The sequence below is a fragment of the Eurytemora carolleeae genome, unplaced genomic scaffold (assembly GCF_000591075.1).
Source record: "Eurytemora carolleeae unplaced genomic scaffold, Eaff_2.0 scaffold837, whole genome shotgun sequence".
Lineage (NCBI taxonomy): Eukaryota > Metazoa > Arthropoda > Copepoda > Calanoida > Temoridae > Eurytemora > Eurytemora carolleeae.
In genome coordinates, this window is record NW_019396725.1 from 2,702 (window position 1) to 29,963 (window position 27,262).

The 27,262-nt window shown below is 34.3% G+C and overlaps 3 protein-coding genes across 10 annotated transcripts in view; 2 read left to right on the plus strand and 1 right to left on the minus strand.

The window, feature by feature from the left end:
• Positions 1-5,439, plus strand: part of LOC111707848 (inorganic pyrophosphatase) — a gene marked incomplete in the record, with an annotated part of 5,976 nt that extends 537 nt beyond the window's left edge. The window contains 9 exon segments of the mRNA XM_023481026.1: positions 628-745; positions 1,162-1,247; positions 1,457-1,581; positions 2,228-2,332; positions 2,643-2,723; positions 2,888-2,968; positions 3,916-3,993; positions 5,080-5,158; positions 5,267-5,439. Of these exon segments, the coding sequence (XP_023336794.1) occupies positions 628-745; positions 1,162-1,247; positions 1,457-1,581; positions 2,228-2,332; positions 2,643-2,723; positions 2,888-2,968; positions 3,916-3,993; positions 5,080-5,151 (746 nt within the window).
• A 2,324-nt stretch (positions 5,440-7,763) lies between these two features.
• The window catches only part of LOC111707842 (protein msta), a 32,024-nt gene continuing 12,525 nt past the window's right edge, over positions 7,764-27,262 (minus strand). For 2 of the 4 annotated variants that reach the window (XM_023481005.1, XM_023481006.1), the window contains 11 exons: positions 26,856-26,947; positions 26,192-26,312; positions 23,927-24,016; positions 23,787-23,868; positions 23,562-23,619; positions 23,451-23,505; positions 11,489-11,554; positions 9,803-9,866; positions 9,146-9,180; positions 8,530-8,586; positions 7,764-7,973 (listed from right to left, as the gene is read on the minus strand). In XM_023481005.1, the coding sequence (XP_023336773.1) occupies positions 7,872-7,973; positions 8,530-8,586; positions 9,146-9,180; positions 9,803-9,866; positions 11,489-11,554; positions 23,451-23,505; positions 23,562-23,619; positions 23,787-23,868; positions 23,927-24,016; positions 26,192-26,312; positions 26,856-26,947 (822 nt within the window). In that variant the 3' untranslated portion in view covers positions 7,764-7,871. Of the gene's footprint in view, positions 7,974-8,529; positions 8,587-9,145; positions 9,181-9,802; positions 9,867-10,156; positions 10,514-11,488; positions 11,555-23,450; positions 23,506-23,561; positions 23,620-23,786; positions 23,869-23,926; positions 24,017-26,191; positions 26,313-26,855; positions 26,948-27,262 lie in introns of those variants that run through there. The other 2 variants (XM_023481007.1, XM_023481009.1) reach the window with 2 other exon arrangements.
• LOC111707843 (cell wall protein DAN4) lies at positions 18,078-19,259 on the plus strand. 5 transcript variants are annotated; one of them, XM_023481013.1, is made up of 3 exons: positions 18,078-18,352; positions 18,399-18,760; positions 18,833-19,259. In XM_023481013.1, the coding sequence occupies exons 1-3, from the start codon at positions 18,115-18,117 to the stop codon at positions 19,211-19,213; spliced, it is 981 nt and encodes a 326-aa protein (XP_023336781.1). In that variant the 5' UTR covers positions 18,078-18,114; the 3' UTR covers positions 19,214-19,259. The 5 variants fall into 5 exon arrangements, with proteins under 5 accessions (XP_023336781.1, XP_023336780.1, XP_023336782.1 ...); XM_023481012.1 differs by having other exon boundaries at positions 18,079-18,352; positions 18,399-18,730; positions 18,779-19,259; XM_023481014.1 differs by having other exon boundaries at positions 18,079-18,352; positions 18,399-18,717; positions 18,814-19,259.

Here is a 27,262-nt window from a genome sequence, read left to right on the forward strand (position 1 = left end):
AATTAGGCGTGCACCCAAAAAATTGGAAGATTTGAACCAAAAATGAAGGCAGGGCCCCCCCCCCCCTACATCAAATGTGCCAACTCCACCATCCCCTTTGATTGAAAGTTATCAAAATAAATGATAAAGGATGAAGGATAATTGACGAACGATAAACGATGAAAATGAGCGATAAATAAACAATGATAAAGGATGAAGGATGAACATTAGCGATACAATGCTAAAGGATGAAGGTTGAATGACGTATACGATCAATGCTGAATAATGAATAATGAATACTGGATAATGAATAATGAATACTGGATAATGAATAATGAGTAATGGATAATGAATAATGAATAATGAATAATGAATAATGAATAATGAATAATGAATAATGAATAATGAATAATGAATAATGAATAATGAATAATGAATAATGAATAATGAATAATGAATAATGAATAATGAATAATGAATAATGAATAATGAATAATGAATAATGAATAATGAATAATGAATAATGAATAATGAATAATGAATAATGAATAATGAACAATGAACAAGTAACGATAAATATGATGAAGGATGAGTGACGAATACGATCAATGATCAACGATCAACGATGAATGATGAATGATATTACAGGAGAGGGTGTTTACAACATGGTTGTAGAAGTCCCACGGTGGAGTAATGCTAAGATAGAGATAGATCTCAAGTCCAGTCTCAATCCCCTCAAGCAGGATGTCAAGAAGGGGAAACTCCGGTAGGTCCTGTGCAACGGAATCAACAACAATCATTCAATTAATTTATTATGTTTGGTTTTCAAGCTATTCTGGTTTATCTGACCAAAAACGACAAATGGTAAATCCCCCCCAAAAATAAGCTTTTTATTCCCAAAAGATTTTTCATTAATGATGTTTTTCTTTAACAACTTCTTTTAAAACTCTGCCAAACTGTTATTTAAAAAATCTGCCACTCAAGTTTTTGAAATCCAGGAAATAAATAATCATCACAGTTTTTGTATCTAAAAAATTTGCTCAACAGTCAACTGGGCCAATTTTAATGAAAAACTCTGGTTTTTGTAAAAATTAAAACGGGTTGAAAAATTCTTTTTTTCGAAATAAAGGGTAATTCTTGAAATTACGACAACACAGATTTTAAATTGATTTTATGTTGTAGGTATGTGGCGAACTGTTTCCCCCATCACGGGTATATTTGGAACTATGGCGCTATCCCTCAAACATGGGAGGATCCAAACCATACAGGTACCCCCCTCCCCCCCCACAAATAAGGTAAAAATGTCCACAACAAAGAACCCCCCCCCCCCACAGCACGCCATTAAATTATTTTTTTAATCTCAATTTTTGAAACAATTTATGAAACAATGGTCTGGTTAAATGTAACAAATACGGCCCCACCCTACTCCATTCTGTAAAACCTTCTTCAATTTCAATTATTGATATTTTGTGTTAAGACCCTAGCACGAACTGCAAAGGGGACAACGACCCCATCGACGTTTGCGAGATCGGGCAGAAGATCCATCCCAGGGGGTCCGTTGTTCAGTTCAAGGTCTTGGGAACCTTCGCACTCATCGACGAGGTCAGTTCACGCAGGCGCAGTAGGCTCAAACAATTTTGCGCATTTTTTCCAATTTTGTCTTATGGATTTGAATATTAATTTGACTTTAAAGAGCGATGCAAGAAAATCGGTTTAAGTTTAAATTATCGGATTCAAAATAGTATAATAAATAAATGAACTGTATAATGTTGAGTAGGGTGAGACGGATAAATAACTAGGTGTTGAGTAGAATGAGACGAATTGTTAACCAGTATAATGTTGAGTAGGGTGAGATGGATTGTTAATCTGTATAATGTAGAGTAGGGTAAAACGAAGTGTTAACTTGTAAAATGTTATGTATGGTGAGACTGATTGCTAACGAGTATAATGTTGAGTAGGGTGAGATGGATTGATAATTAGTATAATGTAGAGTAGGGTGAAACGGAGTGTTAACCTGTAATATGTTGAGTAGGGTGAGACGGATTGATAACTAGTGTAATGTTAAAATGGGGTGAGACGGATTGTTAATTAGTATAATGTAGAGTAGGGTGAGACGGAGTTATAACAAGTATAATGTTAAGTAGGGTGAGACGGGTTGTAAACCTGTATAATGTTGAGTAGATTGATGTAGACTGGTAAACTGTAATGTTGAGTAGGGTGAGACGGATTGATAACCTGTATAATGTAGGGTGAGACGGATTGGAAGATTATCGGAATCGATGTAACTGATCCTCTGGCCGAAAACCTCAACGATATCCATGATGTAGAGAAGCTTATGCCCGGTTTCCTCACGGTAAGAAGCCCATGAAATTTATTTTAAATTTTTTTAAAAATAAAATCATTTAAATTTAAATTATGCATATAAAAAACTTATTTTTAAATGTTTTCTGCAGTAGAAATCCGCGAATCAATTTTTATTTCGAACCCACACTTGAAATATACCAATAAATAACCAGCTCGTGTGTTCGTAAATTTTGATCAGCCTAAGTTTTCTAGGGTACCGTGTGAATCAAACATCTATCTCTATTTCCGGAAATTCACTTGAAATTACGCTTACAGTCCCTTTAAATTTTTATATATAAAGTACATAATATACATTTTAGGCAACGGTGGAATGGTTTAAGATTTACAAGATCCCCGACGGAAAGCCCGCTAATGAGTTCGCCTTCGACTCCAAGCCAAAGGTGAGAACTAATGGTTTGTTGTAAATTAAGATTGGCATCTTTTTTGTCAGTACAAAAATTTATTGTTCCTGAAGTTTCTATAATTCATTCGCTTATCTTAACTTAGTATTTTTCGCTGATATTAGTTCTCTGAAAATAAACCTGAAATGTAGAAATGATCGTAGGATCGTGAGTTTGCCGAGAACGTGATCGCTCAGACCAACGAAAGCTGGAAAAAAATGATGTCCGGGGAAATCGAAGCTAAGGTTAGACGTTTTTTATTAAAAAGCTCTAAATAATTTATTATCTCTCATCTTTGCAACCTGTTGGTTTAAACCTTTGAGTAGTACAAATATTATAAAAGTTGTTTAATGTTTATTTTTTTCACAATCATGTTTTTAAAAGAATACTTTGGTTTCGAGTCAAAGTTAGAAAATTAGCGTCAAATGATCTATTCAACAAATAACTGCTTTAGAAGACAAGTCTTCTTGTAAAAAAACTCATTTTTTCTTTTTGTTAATCTACGAGAAAAATAATAAAATTCCCAGGTTAAAAGCGTGCCAGTTTACGTTCAGTTGTTAGGTGTTTCTAAAAAATTTCGAAAATCCTTCCGCCCTTGCGGAATGCTTTTTCTATGAATTAAAGGGGTGGATATTTTTCTATGAATTGAAGGGGTGGATATTTTTCTATGAATTGAAGGGGTGGATATTTTTCTATGAATTGAAGGGGTGGATATTTTTCTATGAATTAAAGGGGTGGATATTTTTCTATGAATTAAAGGGGTGGATATTTTTCTATGAATTAAAGGGGTGGATATTTTTCTAGATTACCCCTTACCAGGGATTATACATGCTTTGCAGACGGGTACTTCATTTGTATATGAAATATTTGTCTGATGTACATTTACCGCGTATACAATAACCTATTCTGAATATTTCATATACAAATGGAGTACCCGTCTGCAAAGCATGTATAATCATATGGTAGAGCGGGCCGTGTCAGTTATATCTACTTTCTATTACTTACTCCCTGCCCATTACCCAATAATATAATATAATTTGATACTTATTACCCAAATATTTACTGATTTTTATAAAATTAAGCACATAAAACCCTAAACAAATTGTTGGGGAAATGAGTTCAAAAGGGGGGGAATTATTTTTCGAGAAAATATACACCTTTGATTAATTAATATATACACCTGTATATCTAGGGTACTAGCCTAGTTAACACTACCCTTGGGAACTCTCACTCTATTTCGGCCGACGACGCTGCCGCTGTCGTCTCTCAGGTTGTAAATATTTTATTCATCTTGTATTTTCATTCATTTATTCATTCATCCTTTTATTCACCCATCCTTTCTTCCTTTCATTCATTATTCATTCATCCCACGGTGAGGAGGCGCAACTAGGGGGGGGGGGCCCTCCCCTAACAACTAGTGAGAGGGCTTCCCCCCCCCCCCCTGCAGAATGGAAAGAAAGAATATCAATATTAAGATAAAACACCGACATTTTTCTTTGGCGCATCGCACATTATTTATAATAGAGACTCTTACTATTTTCTCCTTTTCAATTTGAAGAAAGTCAGTCACTTTATTTATCTCTCAAGAAACCCATATAAATAAATAACATGTTACTTCATATGTTTATTATAAAAAATGACATTTAAGGGTTTAGGAAACTGACGACCCATGAAATTGCTTATTATAAAAGAAGAATATCAAGATAAAATAAGGATTCTATCGGCCTAACAGGACTTTTGCAGCTGACAAGAGAAGAAAAGGGTTATAGCACCTCTCTGGTTAACAAGGGCAGAGGGACTACAGAAAGACTATTTACGGATTATGATATAATAGTCTCAAAGTACTTGTATGAACTATTTACTGCAGACTACACAAACCAACAACAAAGGGACTACATATAGTGACTAAAATGACGACATTTTCGATGAATTACAAAAAAAAGTTTGCTGTAGACTATTATGGGGGACTTTGTACACATAGTGAATATGATTAAGCCAGGAATGGGATAAAAAGATATACTATTAAATATAAGGAAAATAAGACACTAGAACTAAAATTTTTCTTTTCTGCTTCGTGCAGAATGTATACATTCAACTTTTCGTTTATTTTACAGGACTTTCATTTTGAAAAAATATTCACCCCCCCCCCCCACCCCTGTCCCCTCCCTAGTTGTTGTTTGTCATTTGAATACTATTCCCTTGCTGAAGGATGAGTAATTCTTTTAGTTTTCTTCTTTTTGAATTTTCTGTTTTCAAGTATTTATCTCATCTTGTTCGTGGATTTCTTGAATTATTTCTCTAATGAGGACCTCCGCTACTAGTCTTTAATTTATTGATTGATTGATTGATTGTTCAGATGCTGGGAGCTGCAGCTGATGAACCCCTGCCTGCTGATGTTAACAAATGGCATTATGTTAGTCTCAAGTAAGCCGCAGGTAACACTTATTCAGTGTCCGTCCCTCCACCTCTCTTAGTTTGATATTTTTTTGACAAACTTTTTTTACTTATCATATTTTTTTTAGCATAATAGTAATATTTTTTAGGCTTCTGACTCCCTCGACAGCTGATATGAGATCCCGGCTTTGATCTTTACGAGCAACATCTATCATCATCAAATTATTAATGATAAAATATTTGATACCGTGATTCATCTTTTTCCTACCAACATTGCTTTAAAACTTGGTTTTTCTTTCTCTTGGAATTTTAAATTATATTTAGATTTGTCACAGCTTGTGAAATTTCTGAATTAAGTTTCTTCTCAACGCAAACCTAGTTCAGCTTACTCTCTCTTATTCATTCATGATAAATAATTATAATTCTGCTCAAACTTAAGTTATTTATTTTTTACCCAAAATTTTGATGATTTCACCCTTAAAATTATTATCTTACCCATTAGTAATACAAACCCTAACAAGCAATTCTAATTTCAGGGGTGTACTGTATATTTTCTATAATAAATTCCCCCTCCCCCTTTTGAAAAAAAAAACATTTTTTCTCATGTTGTATATTATTTTCACGATTTTTCTCAAAATTGAGGAAGTGATTTTCGTAGGAAAAGTAAAATAGAATCAAAAACATAACTTTCTTCTAATTTTTTCCAATTCATCCAAATGATTTTAATATATACCTCTGAACATAAGGGACCCTATCACATACCATATCTCTTTCCTGATTTAGTACATTCATCTTGGGCATTATATGTACCTAAAACTCTGATTGATTGATTGATTGATTGATCTTAGGTAGAAGGAGTTCTAACCGGCTTCGATCCTTTCATGAATCTAGTTCTGGATAATACTACAGAGATCACCAAGCAGGTAGAAATATCTATCTCTATCTATCTAGTTATGGACAATAATTAAGAAATTGGAAGGGGCTGGGGTCCAAAAATCTTATACTAGACTGTACCATGTATATTCAATAAGTCTGTTTTTCCATATCTTTCTATTTTTATTCATACATCTATTTATCTAGCTACCTATCGAACTGATCTTTAATTACATCTAGCTATCTAAATATCTATATTTATCTATCTAGAATACAAAGAATGAGATTGGTATGGTGGTTGTCCGAGGAAACTCTATTGTTATGCTGGAGGCTAAAGATAGAATTTAGGTAAATATGGGCTAAGCATGAGAAAATGGGTTTTTAATATCTTTGAAAATGTTCACCCTTAAAGGGAATGTCTTCGTAATTTAAAGTGATCCCCGAGTAATGTTAAGAGGTGAATGTCCAGATCACAACGAATCCTTTGAAACCTCTGATAAATATTGTGGAAGCTAACAACGGTTTTCTGAATCAAAAACGTTGTAATTCTGATAATTTCTCCAATGTTTCTGGAGCTAGAAATGCGGAAGGTAACTTTGCAGAGAAATCCGAAATGTTTTTTAACACAAAAACAGCAACTTAATACTTAATCAGACAAACACAACTTAATACTTAATCAGACAAACACAACTTAATACTTAATCAGACAAACACAACTGGCGGAAATTGTGAAACAGTCGTTGTCGTATTTATCAATTCAAAGAAGACGACTTTCGGTTTACATTTTTTGACCAAGCTTTCTTACCGCATGGATACACATAAAAATGGAAACAAAGAAGTTGTCATTTAACAACTTCTTTTTGTTTACTTGTAAACTTAGAATTATAAACAAGCTTGTCAGAAATAAAAACTTAATAGTAAAGTCGTCTTCATTGTATTGATATAAACACTGAGCACTGTTAATGTTAATATTTTGCCAACTTCAATCAGATTTATACAAATTTATATAAACTAAATGATTATTTATCATTAATTTTAACTTATTTATTTTTTCAGAACTGTCCTGTAGAAGTCTCAAATATTCATGGTCTCATTATTGTTGTGTATTGTAATTTTTTTTCAATAAAATCTTTTCCAACGGAAAATAAAATATTCTTATCTTTTTAAATATTAGTTTGTAGAGAAAAGACGACAACAAATCCTTCTGTCGTTTTTTTCCATTTACACTGTTCAATGAATTTGAATTCTATAATATTATGGTAAAGTTTTAGCAGGGTTACCTACAAAGGATACGACTTTAACACAGGCAAAATAAGACATTTTGTAATATCTCTGTAAATATTAATAGCAGCCGGGTATGAAGTCAGATTGTCGATATCTCTTTCCGGAGACTTGGAACCTCAAAAACTTGAGGATTTTTTTTCATTTATTTAAGGGGCCATTGGGATTATATATTATAAATATTGGCTAATAAGTCCAACTTGGCCGGAGAAAAATCGGAGCCGACGAGGGTCACTTTTCAGAGGTACCAAGTCTCCTGAAGGAGATGTCGACAATCTGACTTCATATCCTGCTCCTAGGCAATTATATGAGTCTACATTCAAAAATACAACCGGCTGCTATCAATATTTACAGAGATATTATAAGATTTCTTACTTGCCGCGGGTTCTTTGTGATAGATTATTTTTGCATTTAAGGTTCCTTGTACACATACACTCTCCTTTATAAATATATTTATTTCTGAAACACTCGGCTCTTCTTAAATGAATGGTATTTGCAAAGTCAAATTTTATTCATTAAACCACCTTATCCAGAAAATGGTTTTTCTTTCGCGTTCCAGAATATCATTTAAAGGTTTAATATGTTTAAATGTTCTTTATTTTATCCGAGACTGTTAATCAATTCTTGTAACTGTTCAACGTTTTGTTGGCTGTCATTTGCTGTTCTGTACTCCCAAGTTCCAGCAGGTTCGCGGCCCAGGATCTAAAAACAAAATGATGGATAACTTATCAGATCTTAAAAGGTTTTGGCCTGGTAAAAGATAAAATGAAAAACAAAAAGGAGGACTACAGCTCAAAAATGAAGGATTACGACTCAGGACCTAGAGACTAAATGAAGGATTACAGCTTAGGATATAGAAATTAAAAGGAGAATTACGGCTCCAAATCTAGAAATAAAATAAAGAACTACAGCTCAGGATCTAGAATTAAAACGGAGAATTACTGCTCGGTTTCATAGAAACGACATTGAGATCGGGATTTAGAATCAAAATTGAGGATTACGGCTCTGAATCTAGTAATACAATTGTGGATTTCCATTTACGGCCTCGAGTGTCTAATGAGTAAATTTGATTAATTGAGCCCTAGGGAGCCTATGATTAAGGAGAGACAGAAAGGCAATTATGCGGCTCAGAATGTTGAAACAAAAGTCTGATTCGTTAGACATTGTTAAGATACAGCCTGCGACTTTTTCGCCATGCCAGCATGGGAAATCACAATGAGACATGCACATCCTTAGCACCATGAGCTATTTTACTTACCTGAATCACAAGCTTTAGGGTAACCAAACTTCTCTGTAACATTTTCTTAGCTGTGCTCTAAATATGATTTATTTTTAGAACTATTAGAAAGTGTTCGCGAAAATTGAGAGAGGGTTAGGATTTACAGTAAATAACCGGGGTTTATATCTTCAACAACAGTTTTTTATGTTTGGGAGAGGGGGTGGCAAGATTTGTCCAACCTTTTTATTCTTCTAAAAACTCACTTTTTCCTGAACTCTGCGAATAAAACCTTCAAAATATTGTTGCTTAACGCAAACATATCCATGCTTCTGGGGTTGAAAAAGAAATACGAAGAGGGGGATTATCTATACAATATATACCTTTGGATTAAAGGGACTGAACGCGTAAATTCAAGTGACTCCATGCAAAGATGGCAAAGTTCGATTCAAAACGGGACCCAACCTTTATCTGACCAATTATGTGGAAGATATTGTCGTTTTTCTATGTTTCAAAACTTCTAACTTCGATAATACTTATATGCTTTGATCTTATTCATATTTGGCTTTAAGGATACCGTTGTGAATCGGGCATTGTCGTCTTTACACGGAGGACAACTTGAGATTACGCTTACAGTTAAAAGTAAAATGATATTTACCTTGTCTTTGTTTAAGATTAACTGCCCAACCATTGCTGAAAGAGATAAGTGTAAATATACAGGGGGTCCCAGAAAACATGGGAATTAAATCGAACTTCTAGACAGTCTTTGACCTATACGGTGCTTTTTTGTACACACATCAATGTTCTACACCAATCTAGGTAAAAACTAAAATCTTAGTAAAGAAACAAATGAAATATTTTTGAACTATTAAATACAAGATACATAGTCCACAAATCATGTAGATATTGGTCTATAATTGACGCGGACCGCCCTGCCTATGTGGCACGTAAAGAATTTACTTGTTATATTGCCGTTAAAACTATTATTTTTAGAAATCTAAATTGTCGAAGCAACTTTTTTTTCTTGGTCAATGATTTAGTCCTATACTAGAAAGCTCGAGGAAGACCTATGACCATATATAGATACTATTCTTAAATATTTGTTAAAAAATTAAAAATCTAGGATGTCGACGTCGTAGAATACCAGGTAGATATTTTCTAGAAAAACTGTATTGTTCTAATTATAGGGGTGTATACTTAAATGGGTCCTATTGTTCCCCGAAGGGATATTTACCGTGTGAACCAAACTAATTTAAGACCCTCCCCCCCCCCAACAAATTCCTGTTAACGCCCCTTCAAACAATAATTGTGTTACCTAGGGGTAAATACAGTTCAAACATTATCCTTCCTTTTCTCGTAGTTAGACCTGGCTCTAGAACCTGAATAGAAACATTATCCTTCCTTTCCTCGTAGTTAGACCTGGTTCTAGAACCTGAACAGAAACATTATCCTTCCTTTCCTCGTAGTTAGCCCTGGCTCTAGAACCTGAATAGAAACATTATCCTTCCTTTCCTCGTAGTTAGACCTGGCTCTAGAACCTGGACAGAAACATTATCCTTCCTTTCCTCGTAGTTAGACCTGGCTCTAGAACCTGAATAGAAACATTATCCTTCCTTTCCTCGTAGTTAGACCTGGCTCTAGAACCTGAAAAGAAACATTATCCTTCCTTTTCTCGTAGTTAGACCTGGCTCTAGAACATGAATAGAAGCAGATTAAAGGGACTATACACGTAGTTAGACCTGGCTCTAGAACCTGAATAGAAGCAGATTAAAGGGACTGTAAACGTAGTTAGACCTGGCTCTGAACCTGAACAGAAGCAGATTAAAGGGACTGTAAACGTAGTTAGACCTGGCTCTGAAACCTGAATAGAAGCAGATTAAAGGGACTGTACACGTAGTTAGACCTGGCTCTAGAACCTGAATAAAAGCAGATTAAAGGGACTGTAAACGTAGTTAGACCTGGCTCTAGAACATGAATAGAAGCAGATTGAAGGGACTATACACGTAGTTAGACCTGGCTCTAGAACCTGAATAGAAGCAGATTAAAGGGACTGTAAACGTAGTTAGACCTGACTCTAGAACCTGAATAGAAGCAGATTAAAGGGACTGTAAACGTAATTTTAATTGTCCCTCAATTTCAATAATTATATGCACATTTCACAAAGGTTCCTTTTAACCTTTAGGACAAGTAATGAGGAAGATATCCTTGTTTTTCTTTATCAAAAGATATAGTTTCACCCCCCTTCCTTCCGCATCCCACTTGTCTGGAGGACCACAATTGAAAATAATCAATATTGAAATAGAATAACAGAGATATCCTTCAAAAGTTCCAAGGGTACTACAGTAAATCTAGCGTGCCTGTATTCAAATTGAGGATTTCTTGAAACTAAACCTCTAAACTGCACAGTCCCTTTAAATTTAAGATAAACTTGAAAGTTGTCTGAACGGAATTGTTTCATGTTTCCTTGCAGTTGTGAACTTTAACAATCGTCGTCGTATATATCAATACGGTGAAAACCACTTACGATTTCAATTTTGGCGACCACTGCATTGGAAATATATATATATAGTCTAATTTATATGTTATCCTTTCTAGGTATGTTTTTAAAACTAAAGAATCATAAATCTACTAATTTCCGTAGGTTTGTTTATACAAATACAGAGTGTCACACAAAACATGACAGTATTATTTCCAAAATGTGGTCTGCTATATTTTTACTTTTAATATTACCCACGGTATGAAGAATTTCGTTCAGATTTTGACAATTTTGGTTTAATTTAACAAAATTGAAATCTGAACGATCGCTGTTGAAATTTTCGGTAATATTGACAACTCACAAGAAAGCAGACCACATTTTGGAATGCCAGGACCTGCATATAAAAGTGTGTTTTTGTGTTAAGAACTTTAATCGGGTTGATGACTGAATGTCAGAACTTCCAGGATCTAAGACGACATTCAAGTCGTTTTGTCATGTTTCGTGGGACACCTTGAACTTGTTAACCTTTAAAACTTGTAAAATCTCCTCACAAAGTACAATTTTTCTCCGCCAGGCTGCTTCTGTCATTTCCTAAATATAAAATGTTTAAAACAGACATAATTCTGTTTAAGACTGAATTTCCAAGCAACTTAATTAGCTTGAAAAGACGGATCCAAAAATGATTCGAAAAAAATGGAAACCCTAGACAATAGACGTCATACTTAACCCTATTCCTGCGGTGGGGGGGGGGGTCAATTTGACCCACCCCCTTGTAGTTTTTTTTTACATAACTTGAAAAATATTGGTCTGAGGCTGTTGAAATTTTCTGACTTTTCCTGTAACAAACTAAATCTTTGTTTTGACCCACTTTCAATTGTCAAATTTAGATAATTTGTTTGCCTTTTGGAAAACAGATTGCACAAGTGTTGCAAAGAAATTTTTGCCAATTATATTATTTGCATACAATCCGTCATTTTTAGTTTTTCTTAATAACACCTCAGGTTATTTAAAATTCTGAAATTTTTTGCATATTTGAATTGACATGGTCAAGGGCTTTTCAAAAATGTTAATTTTATCATTTTTTGGACATATTTTTTGCAAACATTTTTAATATTAATCTTGATTTTGCAAAAAAATCAATTTTGGCAAATTTGCAATTTTTTTCAGATTCTAAAAGTTGGGCATTCGAGCTTTCCAATTATGTATCATTTGTCATATTTGGAAATAAAACATGAGATTTAGAAGGGGGGGGGGGGGTCCTATCCTGCGTATCCAGGTTTTCCAGTACCCCAGCAGGGATAGGGCTAGTAAGTGGATTTTCAAGCTACTGCTAGAAAACTAACAATATCAAAAGCAGATAATAATGCACAAGGAATATCTTTATGCTCCGGAGTTATCTGGTTCTCATTAAGTATGCTGCAGTATACAGGGTGTCCTACATCATATTAGACCGTCAATCTGTCTAAACTACGATTTTCGGGACTTATCAAAAAAGAATGAATCATTTTGTAAAATTGAATAAGGCTCATATAAGAATTTTCTTGTGAAAAATACTAGTTTTTTTCGAGTATTATGGTTGTATTTTGGCGTTAAAGCTTGGAGATAATCTAACATGACGCTCTGTATGTATTATACATAATGTATGTATTGTACAAAAGCTTAATTGCTATCACATTTAGAAATAACCTGTTGATCGCCGCAAGAAAATTAATTATCTATTTTATTTAATGCAAACATGTTATTTTTCTTACTTTGTAATGTAAACCTCCACAAGTTTGCTCGTAAAAAGATCTACGTCATTTTTGAAGAGAAAATAACTCTAAATTACACTTATTAAAGAAAATAGCACGTAAATTTTATTGAGGAGGATTAAATTCTTAACCTTATGAATGATAAGAAGTAATTTTTTCAAAATTTTTAAATGTTCACATTATCCTTTACTTTGTGTGTAACAATATAGTTAAAAGCCAACAGAGAAACAAATTCTTTGAACCAAACTTGCTAAAACACTTTAAATGATGAAAAAAAATAACCTAATGATTGAATAAAATCAAATTATGAAAAAAATGCTGAGTGTATTTTTGTACTTATATGCACACATGACTAGTTGGGAGTTGGGCTGGGGGCACGTTTACACTTTTTCTAAATGTCTTTTCTGTAAAAGCACTGTAAAGCACTGGAAAGGAAAAATGAAAGGGGGTATAGGTTGAAACCTGAGAATCTCAGGAGATGATTGAGACATATAAGAGTTCTTTTGATGTTCCTGTCTCGTGAAATTGATATAAAACTGTGTCAAAATTATACCAAAAGATTTTAATAAAACTGTTCGTTCAGTTAAAACATAGTTTCATTATTTTTGTTCTTCTCCTTTGTGGTGGTTTTAATGGCTTCCCATTTGAATCCTTACTTATTCTTATTGTTCTTCTTTTGATAAACATTAAACATATACTTCTACTTCTCTGAGTATGCATCTTCCATTTGGTTTCCATGGAACGCAGTGCAGGATAATGGAATTTTAAACATCTTTCTACCCATCAGGAATACTTGAGTATGGTTTTCTGCTTCCTTATCGTTTTTTTTTAATGAAAAACTGTAACAGGACATTCACTTGTGGAGCTCCTAGAAGCCTAAAATTTTACAATTCCTAACCTTTATCGTGAAAGTCAACGATATCATCCAGAGGCAAAGTGCTGAACTGGCTCCTTTCACGCCCCGCTCATTGTTGCTATGGATGCATCTGATCTGTTTGGTTCCTATTAGAAGGTAAGCAGTTCACCTTATTTACTTACAACAATTTTTTAAGCACATGGTTTGTTTAGTTTCTCTGACTCTACCCTGTGGTCTGAAAGGCAGCAGAGGCAGTCGACCTTTGCTTCACATGTTCCATTTCCTGTGTCATTCCTCCTAGGTCCTCTCCGCCCTCAGTTTGGGTTCTACACAGACGTCCAACTCCTACACCTTTGCTATCCAAATCTATTTAATCTAGTATTTAGCTGACATGCATATCCTCCTAGAGGTCTCCTTATTCAGCCTCATCTCATCCTCAACCTCAAGCGCAGACTATTTAATCGTCATGCAATCTAAAATCTTCATGCTTTCTACAATCTACATGCTTTCTACAATCTAAGTACATGCTGTCTACAATCAAAATGCTGTCTACAATTTAAATGCTGTATACAATCTACATGCTGTCTACAATTTAAATGCTGTCTACAATTTAAATGCTGTCTTCAATTTACATGCTATATAGTACAATCTACATTCTGTAAACAATCTACATGCTGTCTACAATCAACATGCTGTTTACTACATACTGTCTACAATATACATGCTGTCTACAATCTGCATGCTGCCTACAATATACATGCTGTCTACAATATACATGCTGTCTACAATCTACATGCTGTCTACAATCTAAATCTAAGTACATGCTGTCTAAAATATACATGCTGTCTACAATATACATTCTGTCTACAATCTACATGCTGTCTACAATCTACATGCTTTCTACAATACAATCTAAGTACATGCTGTCTAAAATATACATGCTGTCTACAATCAAAATGCTGTCTACAATTTAAATGCTGTATAAAATCTACATGCTGTCTACAATTTAAATGCTGTCTACAATTTAAATGCTGTCTTCAATTTACATGCTATATAGTACAATCTACATTCTGTAAACAATCTACATGCTGTCTACAATCAACATGCTGTTTACTACATACTGTNTTTACTCTATCCTTTACTCTATCCTTTACTCTATCCTTTACTCTATCCTTTACTCTATCCTTTACTCTATCCTTTACTATATCCTTTACTCTATCCTTTACTCTATCCCTAACGAAACAATAATGCAAGCAATATTTTACCATAATCCTTTGCGGAGAATGTACTGCAAAGTTGATTAGTCTATAATTTTTATTTTTTGAGTAAATACAGGAACAATTAAATTTTATAGCACAGTACTTACATAGACAGCTAATCTAACATTAAAGAATATACTATAAGAAAAAAAGCATAATCTGGGCATGAATTATAAAGTACAAAATGGTTATAAAAAATCTCGATTGATTTCTAACTTAAGTTTCATTAAATTCCATTTTTAACAATTTAAGGTTTTTTGCGAGTCACTTCAAGAATTTTTTATGTTTATCAAAATCTAAATTGTTTGAACTAACAGTTTGTTTTTAGTAAGCTATGCAAATGTTTGACTCAACAGAAATCAACAATGCAAAAACATTACAAAAACATTCCAAAAACATTGCAAAACCATTCCAAAAACATTGCAAAAACATTTTCGTTTTTAGCTTTTTGTTTCTCGTTTTGGCCTATTATACAGTGAAACCCTTAATAACGAATACATCGGAAGAATTTATCAAATGTCGTCTTGACAAAAATGTTTTAAAAGACTATCTAAAACTCTCTAAATATTTACAAGTAGTAGGTTTTTTTCTCTTAACATTTTTAGCATTTAACTGTTTCTTTTCAAATCATCATTATTGAATCGTTCCCCAATAAACACCAATTTTCGAGGATTCTTTTAAAAAATGTCGACATTTTTCCCGGGCAACATTTTTTAATTCTACCAGTCATAAACACTCTGGGGTCAGAAGACTTTCAACAAAAACGTGAGCCCGGTTTGGTTCAACCGTTTTGATAATTATTGGGTTCAGACAAGCCAAGTACTTTAGATTACAGTTGAATTTTGTCATTGGTCCTTAAAGTCCTTTGATAATTTATTAAATGTTCTATCAAGGGTATCCCACGAAACAAGGCAGTAGCCAGACGACTTGTAAGTCGTCTTTGATATTTATTTGTGACTATCAGCCTAAAACCCAATTGAATTCGCCTAGTCCTGGTATTTACAAAATGTAGTCTGCCGTTTTGTGCTATATTCAATATTCAATATTACCGGAGATGTTAAGAATTTTGCTCAGATTTCAATTCTGTTGAATAAAACGAAAATTGTCGATAGCTGAACGAGATTTTTCAGATTTTGTGTAATTTTGAAAGCACAAAAAAGACAACCACATTTTGGAAATTCTAAATTCAAGGGATGTTTTGTGATTATTAACTTTAGAATGTTACTTCTACAATTAGGTTGACAAATTATATCAAAAATCAAAAACAACTTTCAAGTCGTCATTCTACTGTCATGTTTCGTGGGTCACCCCGTAGGTTTCAGAAACAGTAAACCCATACGGCATACATGTAAGAGGAACGTACAGTCGTAGTAATACTAATTTGTTTGTCATGGGTGTTTGTTTGTTTTTTTGTATGTAAATCCGACATTTGCCTCAAATTTGTATTGTCGAACTCGGAAGCACGACGGGAATGTTTATAGCTTGGTTTAAAGTTTCAGCTGAAGAGAGTGATTTTTTAGGTTTTACTTCTCTCCAGGCAATACTGGGTTCCCAAACTATTTGGTTTATTGTTCAAGATATTTAGATTAAACGGGCAGTTTTATTAAACATTTTTATTAAATAGTTTAATTGAAAAATGTGTGTGTTTCAAGTAAACGTAAATTAACAAAAACTATGTTTATTACTTCAAGTTTTATTTTTTACATGGGAAGATCGAGAACCTGTAAAAAGATGTAAAAAACGACGCAACCTTTTTTTTCAGAAGGAGGACCAGAAAACTGAAGAATGATTGTAATCTTCACTCTACCTCTTTTACTTAAAGAGACAGACCGCCTATGTAAGGTAGTTAAACTGAGTATGCAGTTATGTTAATAAATTCTTTAGGATTCATTTGAGACATATAAAACTTTTCCACGATGTATAATTTCTGAGTTTGAGTGCATAGTTGACGTTCAAAATTATGAAATTGGATGGATACGTTTTCAGAATCGGTTTTTTAAAATTATTAAATAACGACGACGAAAAATAAAGTAAAAATTATACAGTAAACTAATTAGATGGCTAAGAACATATTTCTCAAAAGAAATTTGTCAATAAATCAATGCTTGAATCAATTATTTAATTTTCATCATTAAAATTGAAATTCTTATTTTCTATTAATTTGTTCGCAGATTTCTACAAATTCTTCATATGTCGTCTTTTCAATAATAATTCCAGAAAATCTGCAGAAAATCTTTTTGCATAATAATTGAACAAGATTACTAATTTTCAATGATAAGATTAATTTTCTTTACATTTGTTGTCGTCGTTATTTGATAATTTTAAAAAAATAATTCTGAAAACTACGATTTTGAACGTCGACTTTGCGCTCAAACTCAGGATTTACAGATCTTCAAAAAATTTTATATGTCTCAAATGAATCCTAAAGAATTAGTCAACAACACTGAATACTCAGTTTAACTATCTTACATAGCCAGTCAGTCCCTTTAAAGGGTCTGTAAGCTTAATTTTCTGTGACCCTCCATGCGAAGATTCCAATGCCCGATTAACAACGGTTCCCTTGAAACCTTTATCTGATAAACAATGTGAAAGATTCAATTGTTTTTCTCACTCAAAAGTGTTTATTTTTGTGAGTTTTTCCATTGCTTCTATAAGCAATAAATCAAGTCACTTTTAAGGGTACCGTTGTAAATCGGACATTGCTATCTTCCCTTTAAGTTTTGTAATTCGCAATTTCTTTTGATGTAGTATTGTAGAAAATTACAAAACATGTTATGATTGATAATTTAAAAAAACAAAACAATAAATTTATCGACAGAATGCAGGACATTATACTATTATCTTTATTAGACCAATAAAACAAAATTCCTGTGATTACAAGAACGGTGGCCATATCGTTTATTACTAAAAAATTTTTTAACAGAATCTCAAATTCATGAGAAGCCTCTCAAAAGTATAAAAAAAGTTTGAATGCTAACTAACCAAAGAAAAAAAAAACTACTCATAATTCAACATCATATAAAGTTTCTCCTAAATAATCATTTTTTACATTTCATAAAAAGATTGTTTTTACATATTTATATATTTATTACTCTTTACCTATAAGTTTTTATAATTTGTCGGAAACTGTATTTTACAAAGAAATCCTATATTTATTTAGTGCTGAATAATATGCTAATTGATTTTTATATCCGTAATATGAACATGGGATATTTCAGATAAGAAGTCTATATAATAAATAAACAATTGAACTAAGCATTAGTTAAAAAACACAACAAGAGCAATATGGTTGATGTTAGGATCATTGTTGTGTTTGCAGCTTTTACGGTTGCTTTCACTACAGCCAATCCAATTAATACATTCAACTCAAAACTTAGTGCTAGCACAGATGATTTTATCAAAGATAGTCCCAATGAATCTAGTTCTGATGTTACCAATGATTCTACCACAGATTGCCCCAATGAATCTTCCATAGATGGTCCCAATGAATCTACCACAGATAATACCAATGAATCTACCACAGATTACCAATGAATCTACCACAGATGGTCCCAATGAATCTACCACAGATAATACCAATGAATCTACCACAGATGGTCCCAATGAATCTACCACAGATAATACCAATGAATCTTCCACAGATGGTTCAAATGATTCTACCACAGATGGTCCCAATGAATCTACCACAGATGGTCCCAATGATTCTACCACAGATGGTCCCAATGAATCTACCACAGATAATACCAATGAATCTACCACAGATGGCCCCAATGAATCTACCACAAATAGTCCCAATGAATCTACCACAAATGGTCCCAATGAACCTACCACAGATGAATCCACAGAAACTACCACAGACGATAACACAGAAACTACGACAGACGATAACACAGAAACTACCACAGACGATAACACAGAAACTACCACAGATGGTCACATTGAGTCTACTACAGATGGTCCCAATGAATCGACCACAGATGAATCCACAGAAACTACCACAGACGGTCCCAATGAATCTACAACAGATGAATCCACAGATACTACCATAGACGATAACACAGAATCTACCACAGATGATACCACTGATTCTACTACAGCTGACCACACTGATTCAACCACAGATGGTACAACAGATTATTCCACAGATACAACTGCAGATGTTACCACAGATACAACAGCAAATAATCCCACCACAACCACCAGAACTACCACTACCACCAGAACTACCACTACCACCAACCCCACTACTACCACTACCACCACCACCAGTACTACCACCACCCCCACTACTACCACTACCATTATTATAACTACAACAACATCAGAATCCTCTTCTGTATCCTATTCAATAGTTTTGATAATTTCTCTAATGTATTTTCTGTAAAATTAAAAAAATCTTTTATAATACATTATTTTCTAAACCCGATTAACTTAAGTTCGATTTTTACGAGTCGAGAATTTTAATATAAGTCAAACACATGATACTAAGCTAGGAATAGGACTGTACATGTTGTACAAACTAAGACTGTATATGTTGTACAAACTATGGCTAGGCATGATGTACAAACTAGGGCTAGGCATGTTGTACAAACTAGGGCGAGGCATGCTGCACAAACTAGGGCTAGGCATGTTGTACAAACTAGGGCTAGGCATGTTGTACAAAATAGGGCTAGGCATGTTGTACAAACTAGGAATGTACATGTTGTACAAACTAGGACTGTACATGCTGTACAAACTATGGCTAGGCATGTTGTACAAACTAGGGCTAGGCATGCTGTACAAACTAGGCTAGGCATGTTGTACTAACTAGGCTAGGCATGTTGTACAAACGAGAGCTAGGCATGTTGTACAAACAAGGGCTAGGCATGTTGTACAAACTAGGCTAGGCATGTTGTACAAACTAGGGCTAGGCATGTTTTACAAACTAGGATAGGCATGTTGTAAAACTAGGGCTATGCATGTTGTACAAACTAGGCTAGGCATGTTGTACAAACGAGAGCTAGGCATGTTGTACAAACTAGGGCTAGGCATGTTGTACAAACTAGGGCTAGGCATGTTGTACAAACTAGGCTAGGCATGTTGTAAAAACTAGGGCTGGGAATGCTGTACAAACTAGGGCTAGGCATGCTGTAAAAACTAGGGCTAGACATGTTGTACAAACTAGGGCTAGGCATGTTGTACAAACTAGGCTAGGCATGTTGTACAAACAAGAGCTAGGCATGTTGTACAAACTAGGACTAGGCATGTTGTACAAACTAGAGCTAGGCATGTTGTACAAACTAGGCTAGGCATGTTGTACAAAGTAGGGCTAGGAATGCTGTACAAACTAGGGCTAGGCATGCTGTAAAAACTAGGGCTAGACATGTTGTACAAACTAGGGCTAGGCATGTTGTACAAACTAGGCTAGGCATGTTGTACAAACTAGGGCTATGCATGTTTTACAAACTAGGAAAGGCATGTTGCAAAAACGAGAGCTAGGCATGTTGTAAAACTAGGGCTAGGCATGTTGTATAAACTAGGCTAGGCATGTTGTACAAACTAGGGCTAGGCATGTTGTACAAACTAGGCTAGGCATGTTGTACAAACTAGGGCTAGGAATGTTGTACAAACTAGGGCTAGGCATGCTGTAAAAACTAGGGCTAGGCATGTTGTACAAACTAGGGCTAGGCATGTTGTACAAACTAGGGCTAGGCATGTTGTACAAACTAGGGCTAGGAATGTTGTACAAACTAGGGCTAGGCATGCTGTAAAAACTAGGGCTAGGCATGTTGTACAAACTAGGGCTAGGCATGTTTTACAAACTAGGATAGGCATGTTGCACAAACGAGAGCTAAGCATGTTGTAAAACTATGGCTATGCATGTTGTACAAACTAGGCTAGGCATGTTGTTAAACTAGGGCTATGCATGTTGTACAAACTAGGCTAGACATGTTGTACAAACTAGGGCTATGCATGTTTTACAAACTAGGATAGGCATGTTGCACAAACGAGAGCTAGGCATGTTGTACAAACTAGGGATATGCATGTTGTACAAACTAGGCTAGGCATGTTGTACAAAAGAGAGCTAGGCATGTTGTACAGACTAGGGCTAGGCATGTTGTACAAACTAGGGCTAGACATGTTGTACAAACTAGGCTAGGCATGTTGTACAAACTAGGGCTAGGAATGTTGTACAAACTAGGGCTAGGCATGCTGTAAAAACTAGGGCTAGGCATGTTGTACAAACTAGGCCAGGCATGCTGTACAAACTAGGGTCTAGGCATGTTGTACAAACTAGGGCTAGGAATGTTGTACAAACTAGGGCTAGGCATGCTGTAAAAACTAGGGCTAGGCATGTTGTACAAACTAGGCCAGGCATGCTGTACAAACTAGGGTTAGGCATGTTATACAAACTAGGGCTAGGCATGTTGTACAAACTAGGCTAGGCATGTTGTACAAACTAGGGGCTATGCATGTTGTACAAACTAGGGGCTAGGCAATTCATACAAACTTGGGCTAGGCAATTCATACAAACTTGGGCTAGTCAATTCATACAAACTTGGGCTAGGCATGTTGTACAAACTAGGGGCTAGGCAATTCATACAAACTTGGACTAGGCATGTTGTACAAACTAAGGCTAGGCATGTTGTACAAACTAGGGCTAGGCATGTTGTACAAACTAGGGTTAGGCATGTTGCACAAACTAGGGTTAGGCATGTTGTTCAAACTAGGGCTAAGCATATTGTTCAAACTAGGGCTAGGTATGTTGTACAAACTAGGGCTAGGCATGTTGTTCAAACTAGAGCTAGACATGCTGTTCAAACTAGGGCTAGGCATGTTGTACAAACTAGAGCTAGACATGCTGTTCAAACTAGGGCTAGGCATGTTGTACAAACTAGGGCTAGGCATGTTGTACAAACAAGGGGCTAGGCATGTTGTTCAAACTAGGGTTAGGCATGTTGTACAAACTAGGGCTAGGCATGCTGTACAAACTAGGGTTAGGCATGTTGTACAAACTAGGGCTAGACATGTTGTACAAACTAGGGCTAGGCATGTTGTACAAACTAGGGCTAGACATGTTGTACAAACTAGGGCTAGACATGTTGTTCAAACTAGGGCTAGACATGCTGTTCAAACTAGGGCTAGGTATGTTGTACAAACTAGAGCTAAGCATGTTGTACAAACTAGGCTAGGCATGTTGTACAAACTAGGGCTAGGCATGTTGTACAAACTAGAGCTAGGCATGTTGTAAAAACTAGGCTAGGCATGTTGTACAAACTAGGGCTAGGCATGTTGTACAAACTAGAGCTAGGCATGTTGTACAAACTAGGCTAGGCATGTTTTTCTCTTTTGCGATTTTTCCATTAACAGTAAGTTGAAGAAACGTGAATTATTACTCCTTAACGGAATTTTCGTCATTTTTTGTTCCTTATCCTTAATATGCTTGGCCCAATTAACATCTAATGAAAAGTATTTGGGTTTAAATCAAAAAGAGAAATCATTTGGTGCTTTTTAATTTTCAACAAACAAAATTTCAAGTGACCGACCCCATCGATAACGTTTTATGTACAATTCCTTAAAACCATTGTTATTTGGGGTTTCTGAGCAAAAGTGATTCGCACAAATAAAGAATACCACTTTAAATTACAACAAAAGCTTTTGCTTCAAATTCCTGAAATATTAATTTTAGTTTAGAACAGACAAGACAAATAAATGCATGAAAATTGTCCCTTTTTTTAATTTTATAAGTTTTGTTAGGGATGGGATGCAGGGATGCCATGAGCCTTGCGAAATGTCCTTCAAGCCTTTGGATTCGCAGATGAATATTGAAAATGACCTGGCGCTACCCCGATCTTTTAGAATAGATATTATAGAAGTAATGTATAAAAATGTCTACATCTAGAATACTTGAAATTATAACCACCAAAATCTACCAGTCCGAGAATTTCCAAAATGTGGTCTGCCTTTCTTGTGCTGTCAATATTACCGGAGATATTAAGAATTTCTTTCAGATTTAATTTTATCAAATAAAATAGATATTGTCGAAATCTGAACAACATTCTTCCAATCTTCAGTAATAATAGACTAGGGGTTTTTAGCGTGGAATAATAATAAAGGGAAGGGAAATGGCGCTGGTCTGGCATGAGAAAACCAGTCGCAGACGAGTTCGTTATTACACACGCACACTCTTTTGGTATAGACAAACAACATGACTACAGTCAAGGAAATTGCAGAACAATGTCGTCAATTATAATTAAGCTTGAATAATGAGTAGTTTATTGTAAACTTTAATCAAATTATATTCTTTGCATGAAAATTTGGCTTATATGTGTTGACCTAATTAGATAATATATTACATGTATATTAAACTAATTTTAAATGTAAACAATTAACAATAAACAAATGTACTCTCATAGACGTAAAAATACCGAGATTCTTATGTACTCTATATACCTACAGTACACGTCTTAGGTTCGTTATTACTTACACACACTCTTTTGGTACAAACACACATACATGACGTTTCCGCCCCCTGGGTTAGTGATTATTTACTTTCAAATTTTACTTTAAAATAAGATTTACGAATAATTGCCGAAAGTTATTCCAAAGATTTAAGTCGAACTTCAAGATATTTGGTTCACCTGTTGCGTAAAACCAGGGAGCCGCCCATACATTCCGATAAGGTTGTATTTGGCCCTGAACAAAAATTTCATTTTTATTCAGAAATTTGTTTTCCAAATTTAAAATTTTACCGGATGATGACCATATTCTGACCGCCTAGTTTCTTTGAGTACTCAGTGATAAACTTTTCTGAAATAAAAGTATTTTTTTATAACTGCTAGCTTCAAACGTCAGACTTGTCCATAGACTTGAAAACTACTTTTTCTTTGAATTCATAAAAATTTGAAAAATTATCTTGTAAAATGTAGGACTTCGCAATCATGCATTTCTAGTTGTTACAATATTCAAGTATTTACCCAATTTTGAAATTTTAGTTTGGGGAGAGGATGAGAGAACTTTTTTCAATTTTTCATCAATCCAAATAATCATTTCTTCCATCTGTAAAATAAAATGATTAAGATTTTTTTAAATATGTTTTTTAAGAAATAATTTTTACCTTTTTTATTGGGATTGTTTTTGAGCATGATGTACAGGCCCATGTTTGTACTGTACTACACTGTACTGTACTGCTTGGTAAGCAAGTTCCCTAAAAAGTATCATATGAGATAAAGGCCATTTTCTTGAAGTAATGGTATCCTTAATTTCAAATAAACCGCCATTTAGATTCACGATACTCTTAAAACCACAGTGATAACCAGAAAACAATAGAAAAGGAAGACGACATTATAGCAAAATTGAGTTATTTGATGTTACAAGGGCAAATAGTTTTACTAGACACTTATCAAATGCGTAGTTTAGTGAAATGGGTCTGTTAACACCTCACAATTACTGTGTCTCATCCTAATTGGATTTTTTAAAGTTGTGGAGTCGTCTTCATATTTCAGAGTTTTCTAATTATCACTGCATGTCCTTCGCTTGCGAAGAAATCCGTGAAAAAATGGTGAACAAACTTTTCTAGTGTATGTACAATATACAGTCACTCCTGTGCAAGCTGTACGAGCTGTACAGAGCCCGTTCTCTCTCTAATAATGTATGAACAAGGGTCCTATTTTGGAGGACGATAGTTTGGCCGCCAGATGTCTCACGCCAAATTCTTATTTGATAAAAAGATAATTTGTACGACCATAATTAAGAGACGTCATGTGGTCGACCAATGGGATGTTGAAAGGAATGGTCTTAAATACACAATGACTATATATGAGGAAATCGGGACGGTACACCAAATGAGTTATCCACTTCTACTGATATTTAGGTACAGTACAAATGACTTCACATATGTTTTTAAATATCCCGTATATTCCAAGTCCAAAGCATTTTTTGAGAATTGAAATATGAATTTTAATAACCTGTGACTCCCAGAAAATAATAAATAAAGAATAATAATTTTTATATACAAAGTTATCAACACTTACAAGAACGTTACTGTGGATTTTTATGAGCTCGGTTTTAAACATGCAAGATGTTTTGGCTTTACATGTGCTCTAAACATGCAAGATGTTTTGGTTTTACATGTGTTCTAAACATGCAAGATGTCTTGGCTTTACATGTGCTCTAAACATGCAAGATGTCTTGGCTTAACATGTGCTCAAAACTATAAAATGTTTTGGCTTTACATGTGCTCTAAACATACAAGATGTTTTGGCTTTACATGTGCTCTAAACATACAAGATGTTTTGGCACTGGCTTTACATGTGCTCTAAACATGCAAGATGTTTTAGCTTTACATGTGCTCTAAACATACAAGATGTTTTGGCTTTACGTGTGCTCTAAACATACAAGATGTTTTGGCACTACATGTGCTCTAAACATGTAATATGTCTTGACTTTACATGTGCTCTAAACATACTTAAGATGTTTTGGCTTTACATGTGCTCGAAACATACAAGATGTTTTGGCACTACATGTGCTCTAAACATGAAATATGTCTTGGCTTTACATGTGCTCTAAACATACTTAAGATGTTTTGGCTTTACATGTGCTCTAAACATACAAGATGTTATGAATTTACATGTGCTCGAAACATACAAAATTTTTTGGCTTTACATGTGCTCTAAACATACAAGATGTTTTGGCTTTACATGTGCTCTAAACATACAAGATGTTTTGGCGGCTTTACATGTGCTCTAAACATACAAGATGTTTTGGCACTACATGTGTTCTAAACATGAAATATGTCTTGGCTTTACATGTGCTCTAAACATACAAGATGTATTGGCTTTACATGTGCTCTAAACATACAAGATGTTTTGGCTTTACATGTGCTCTAAACATTGGCACTACATGTGCTCTAAACATGCAAAATGTCGTGGCTTTACATGTGTTCTAAACATACAAGATGTTTTGGCACTACATGTGCTCTAAACATGTAATATGTTTTGGCTTTACATGTGCTCGAAACATACAAAAATTTTTGGCTTTACATGTGCTCTAAAAGTATCTGAGATGTCTACATGTGCTCTAAACATACAAGATGTCTACATGTGCTCTAAAGGTGAGATGTTTGACAAATATCCGATTTTCCATAAGTTTGCTAGTTTATACATTAAACAAAATTGTTTCTTTAACCAAAGATATTAACCATAACGATTTAACAAAAAAGATTTTACCAATCATTTTTAAAAATCGTTTTGGTGGATATCTCTGGGCTAGATTAAAAATTTTGCATAAACGTAATAAAAGCAAAACAGACAAAGGGAACCGTTGTGAACTGAACACTCTGCAAATGGAGGGTGCCTGTAATGGTTCCTTTATGCCGTCTTACCTTGACACAGAACGGACAGATGACAGCGTTGCCATTTAATCCTAGATCAAGGTCGTCTTCACAGCGAACACATCTAAGCATAATTAATCCTAGATCAAGGTCGTCTTCACACCGAACACATCTAAGCATGGGCATAATTGTTTGTTTTTTATATTCAAATGCTTTAAGAAGAATCTTAATTGTGTTACGAATTTCTAAATTCTAAAACATCTTAATTTGACAAAACAATTTGTTAAATCTAGTCATCAAAACAACATAATAAATAGTCATGTTACTTTTTGTTTTGCCCTTTTATATAAGTTTCGCAATTACGTAGAAACAAACTTATCTATTTTTAATTCTAAATTATGAAAACCATTGCTGCAGATTCTTGGGCAAATCCCTCAACCGTCTCAACGCTTATTAAAGTTTAAAAACAAAACAAAAAAATAACCACTGTATAATGATCGACATCTTTAGTTGTAATAAAGTAAGAGAGAATTGTCGAGCAATAAGAATCGAGTATTGGGTGTAAACTACGAAGACTACTTTACAAAGACTAAAGACGACCGTTAGGAGGAGGGGTGAAGGGGGGAGAAGTACGAAAAAATTATAAAATATGTTGATAAAAAAGTGTTTTTTTTTGGCATGAAACTAAAACAGACATCATAAATAAGTTTTTAACCTGCACTGAAATTGTTTTGTTTGTTTGAGGAGAATAGACCGTAGAATTGTTGGCTGAAGAATATCTATGTAACTGTTAAATATCTCCTCACCCTGTAATATATACAGTGAGAACTAGAAAACTGAGGAATAGAAAGACGACTTTTAGACTCAAATTATGAATTTTAACGGTCCAAAGAACATAATTGTACTATATTTAGTAACACAGGTCCATTTAACGTAATAAGGAATGTTAAGCTACTAGTAATTTAAATACAGGGTGTCCCACGAAACACGACGGTTGGCGAATAGTTTTAAATGTTTTCTTCCGTATATTATAATAGATATTAAACACTTTTTGCACTTTATTTTGTTAACAAAATCTTTTGATCAAAAATATTTTTATTTAAAATCAATTTTACTACACAA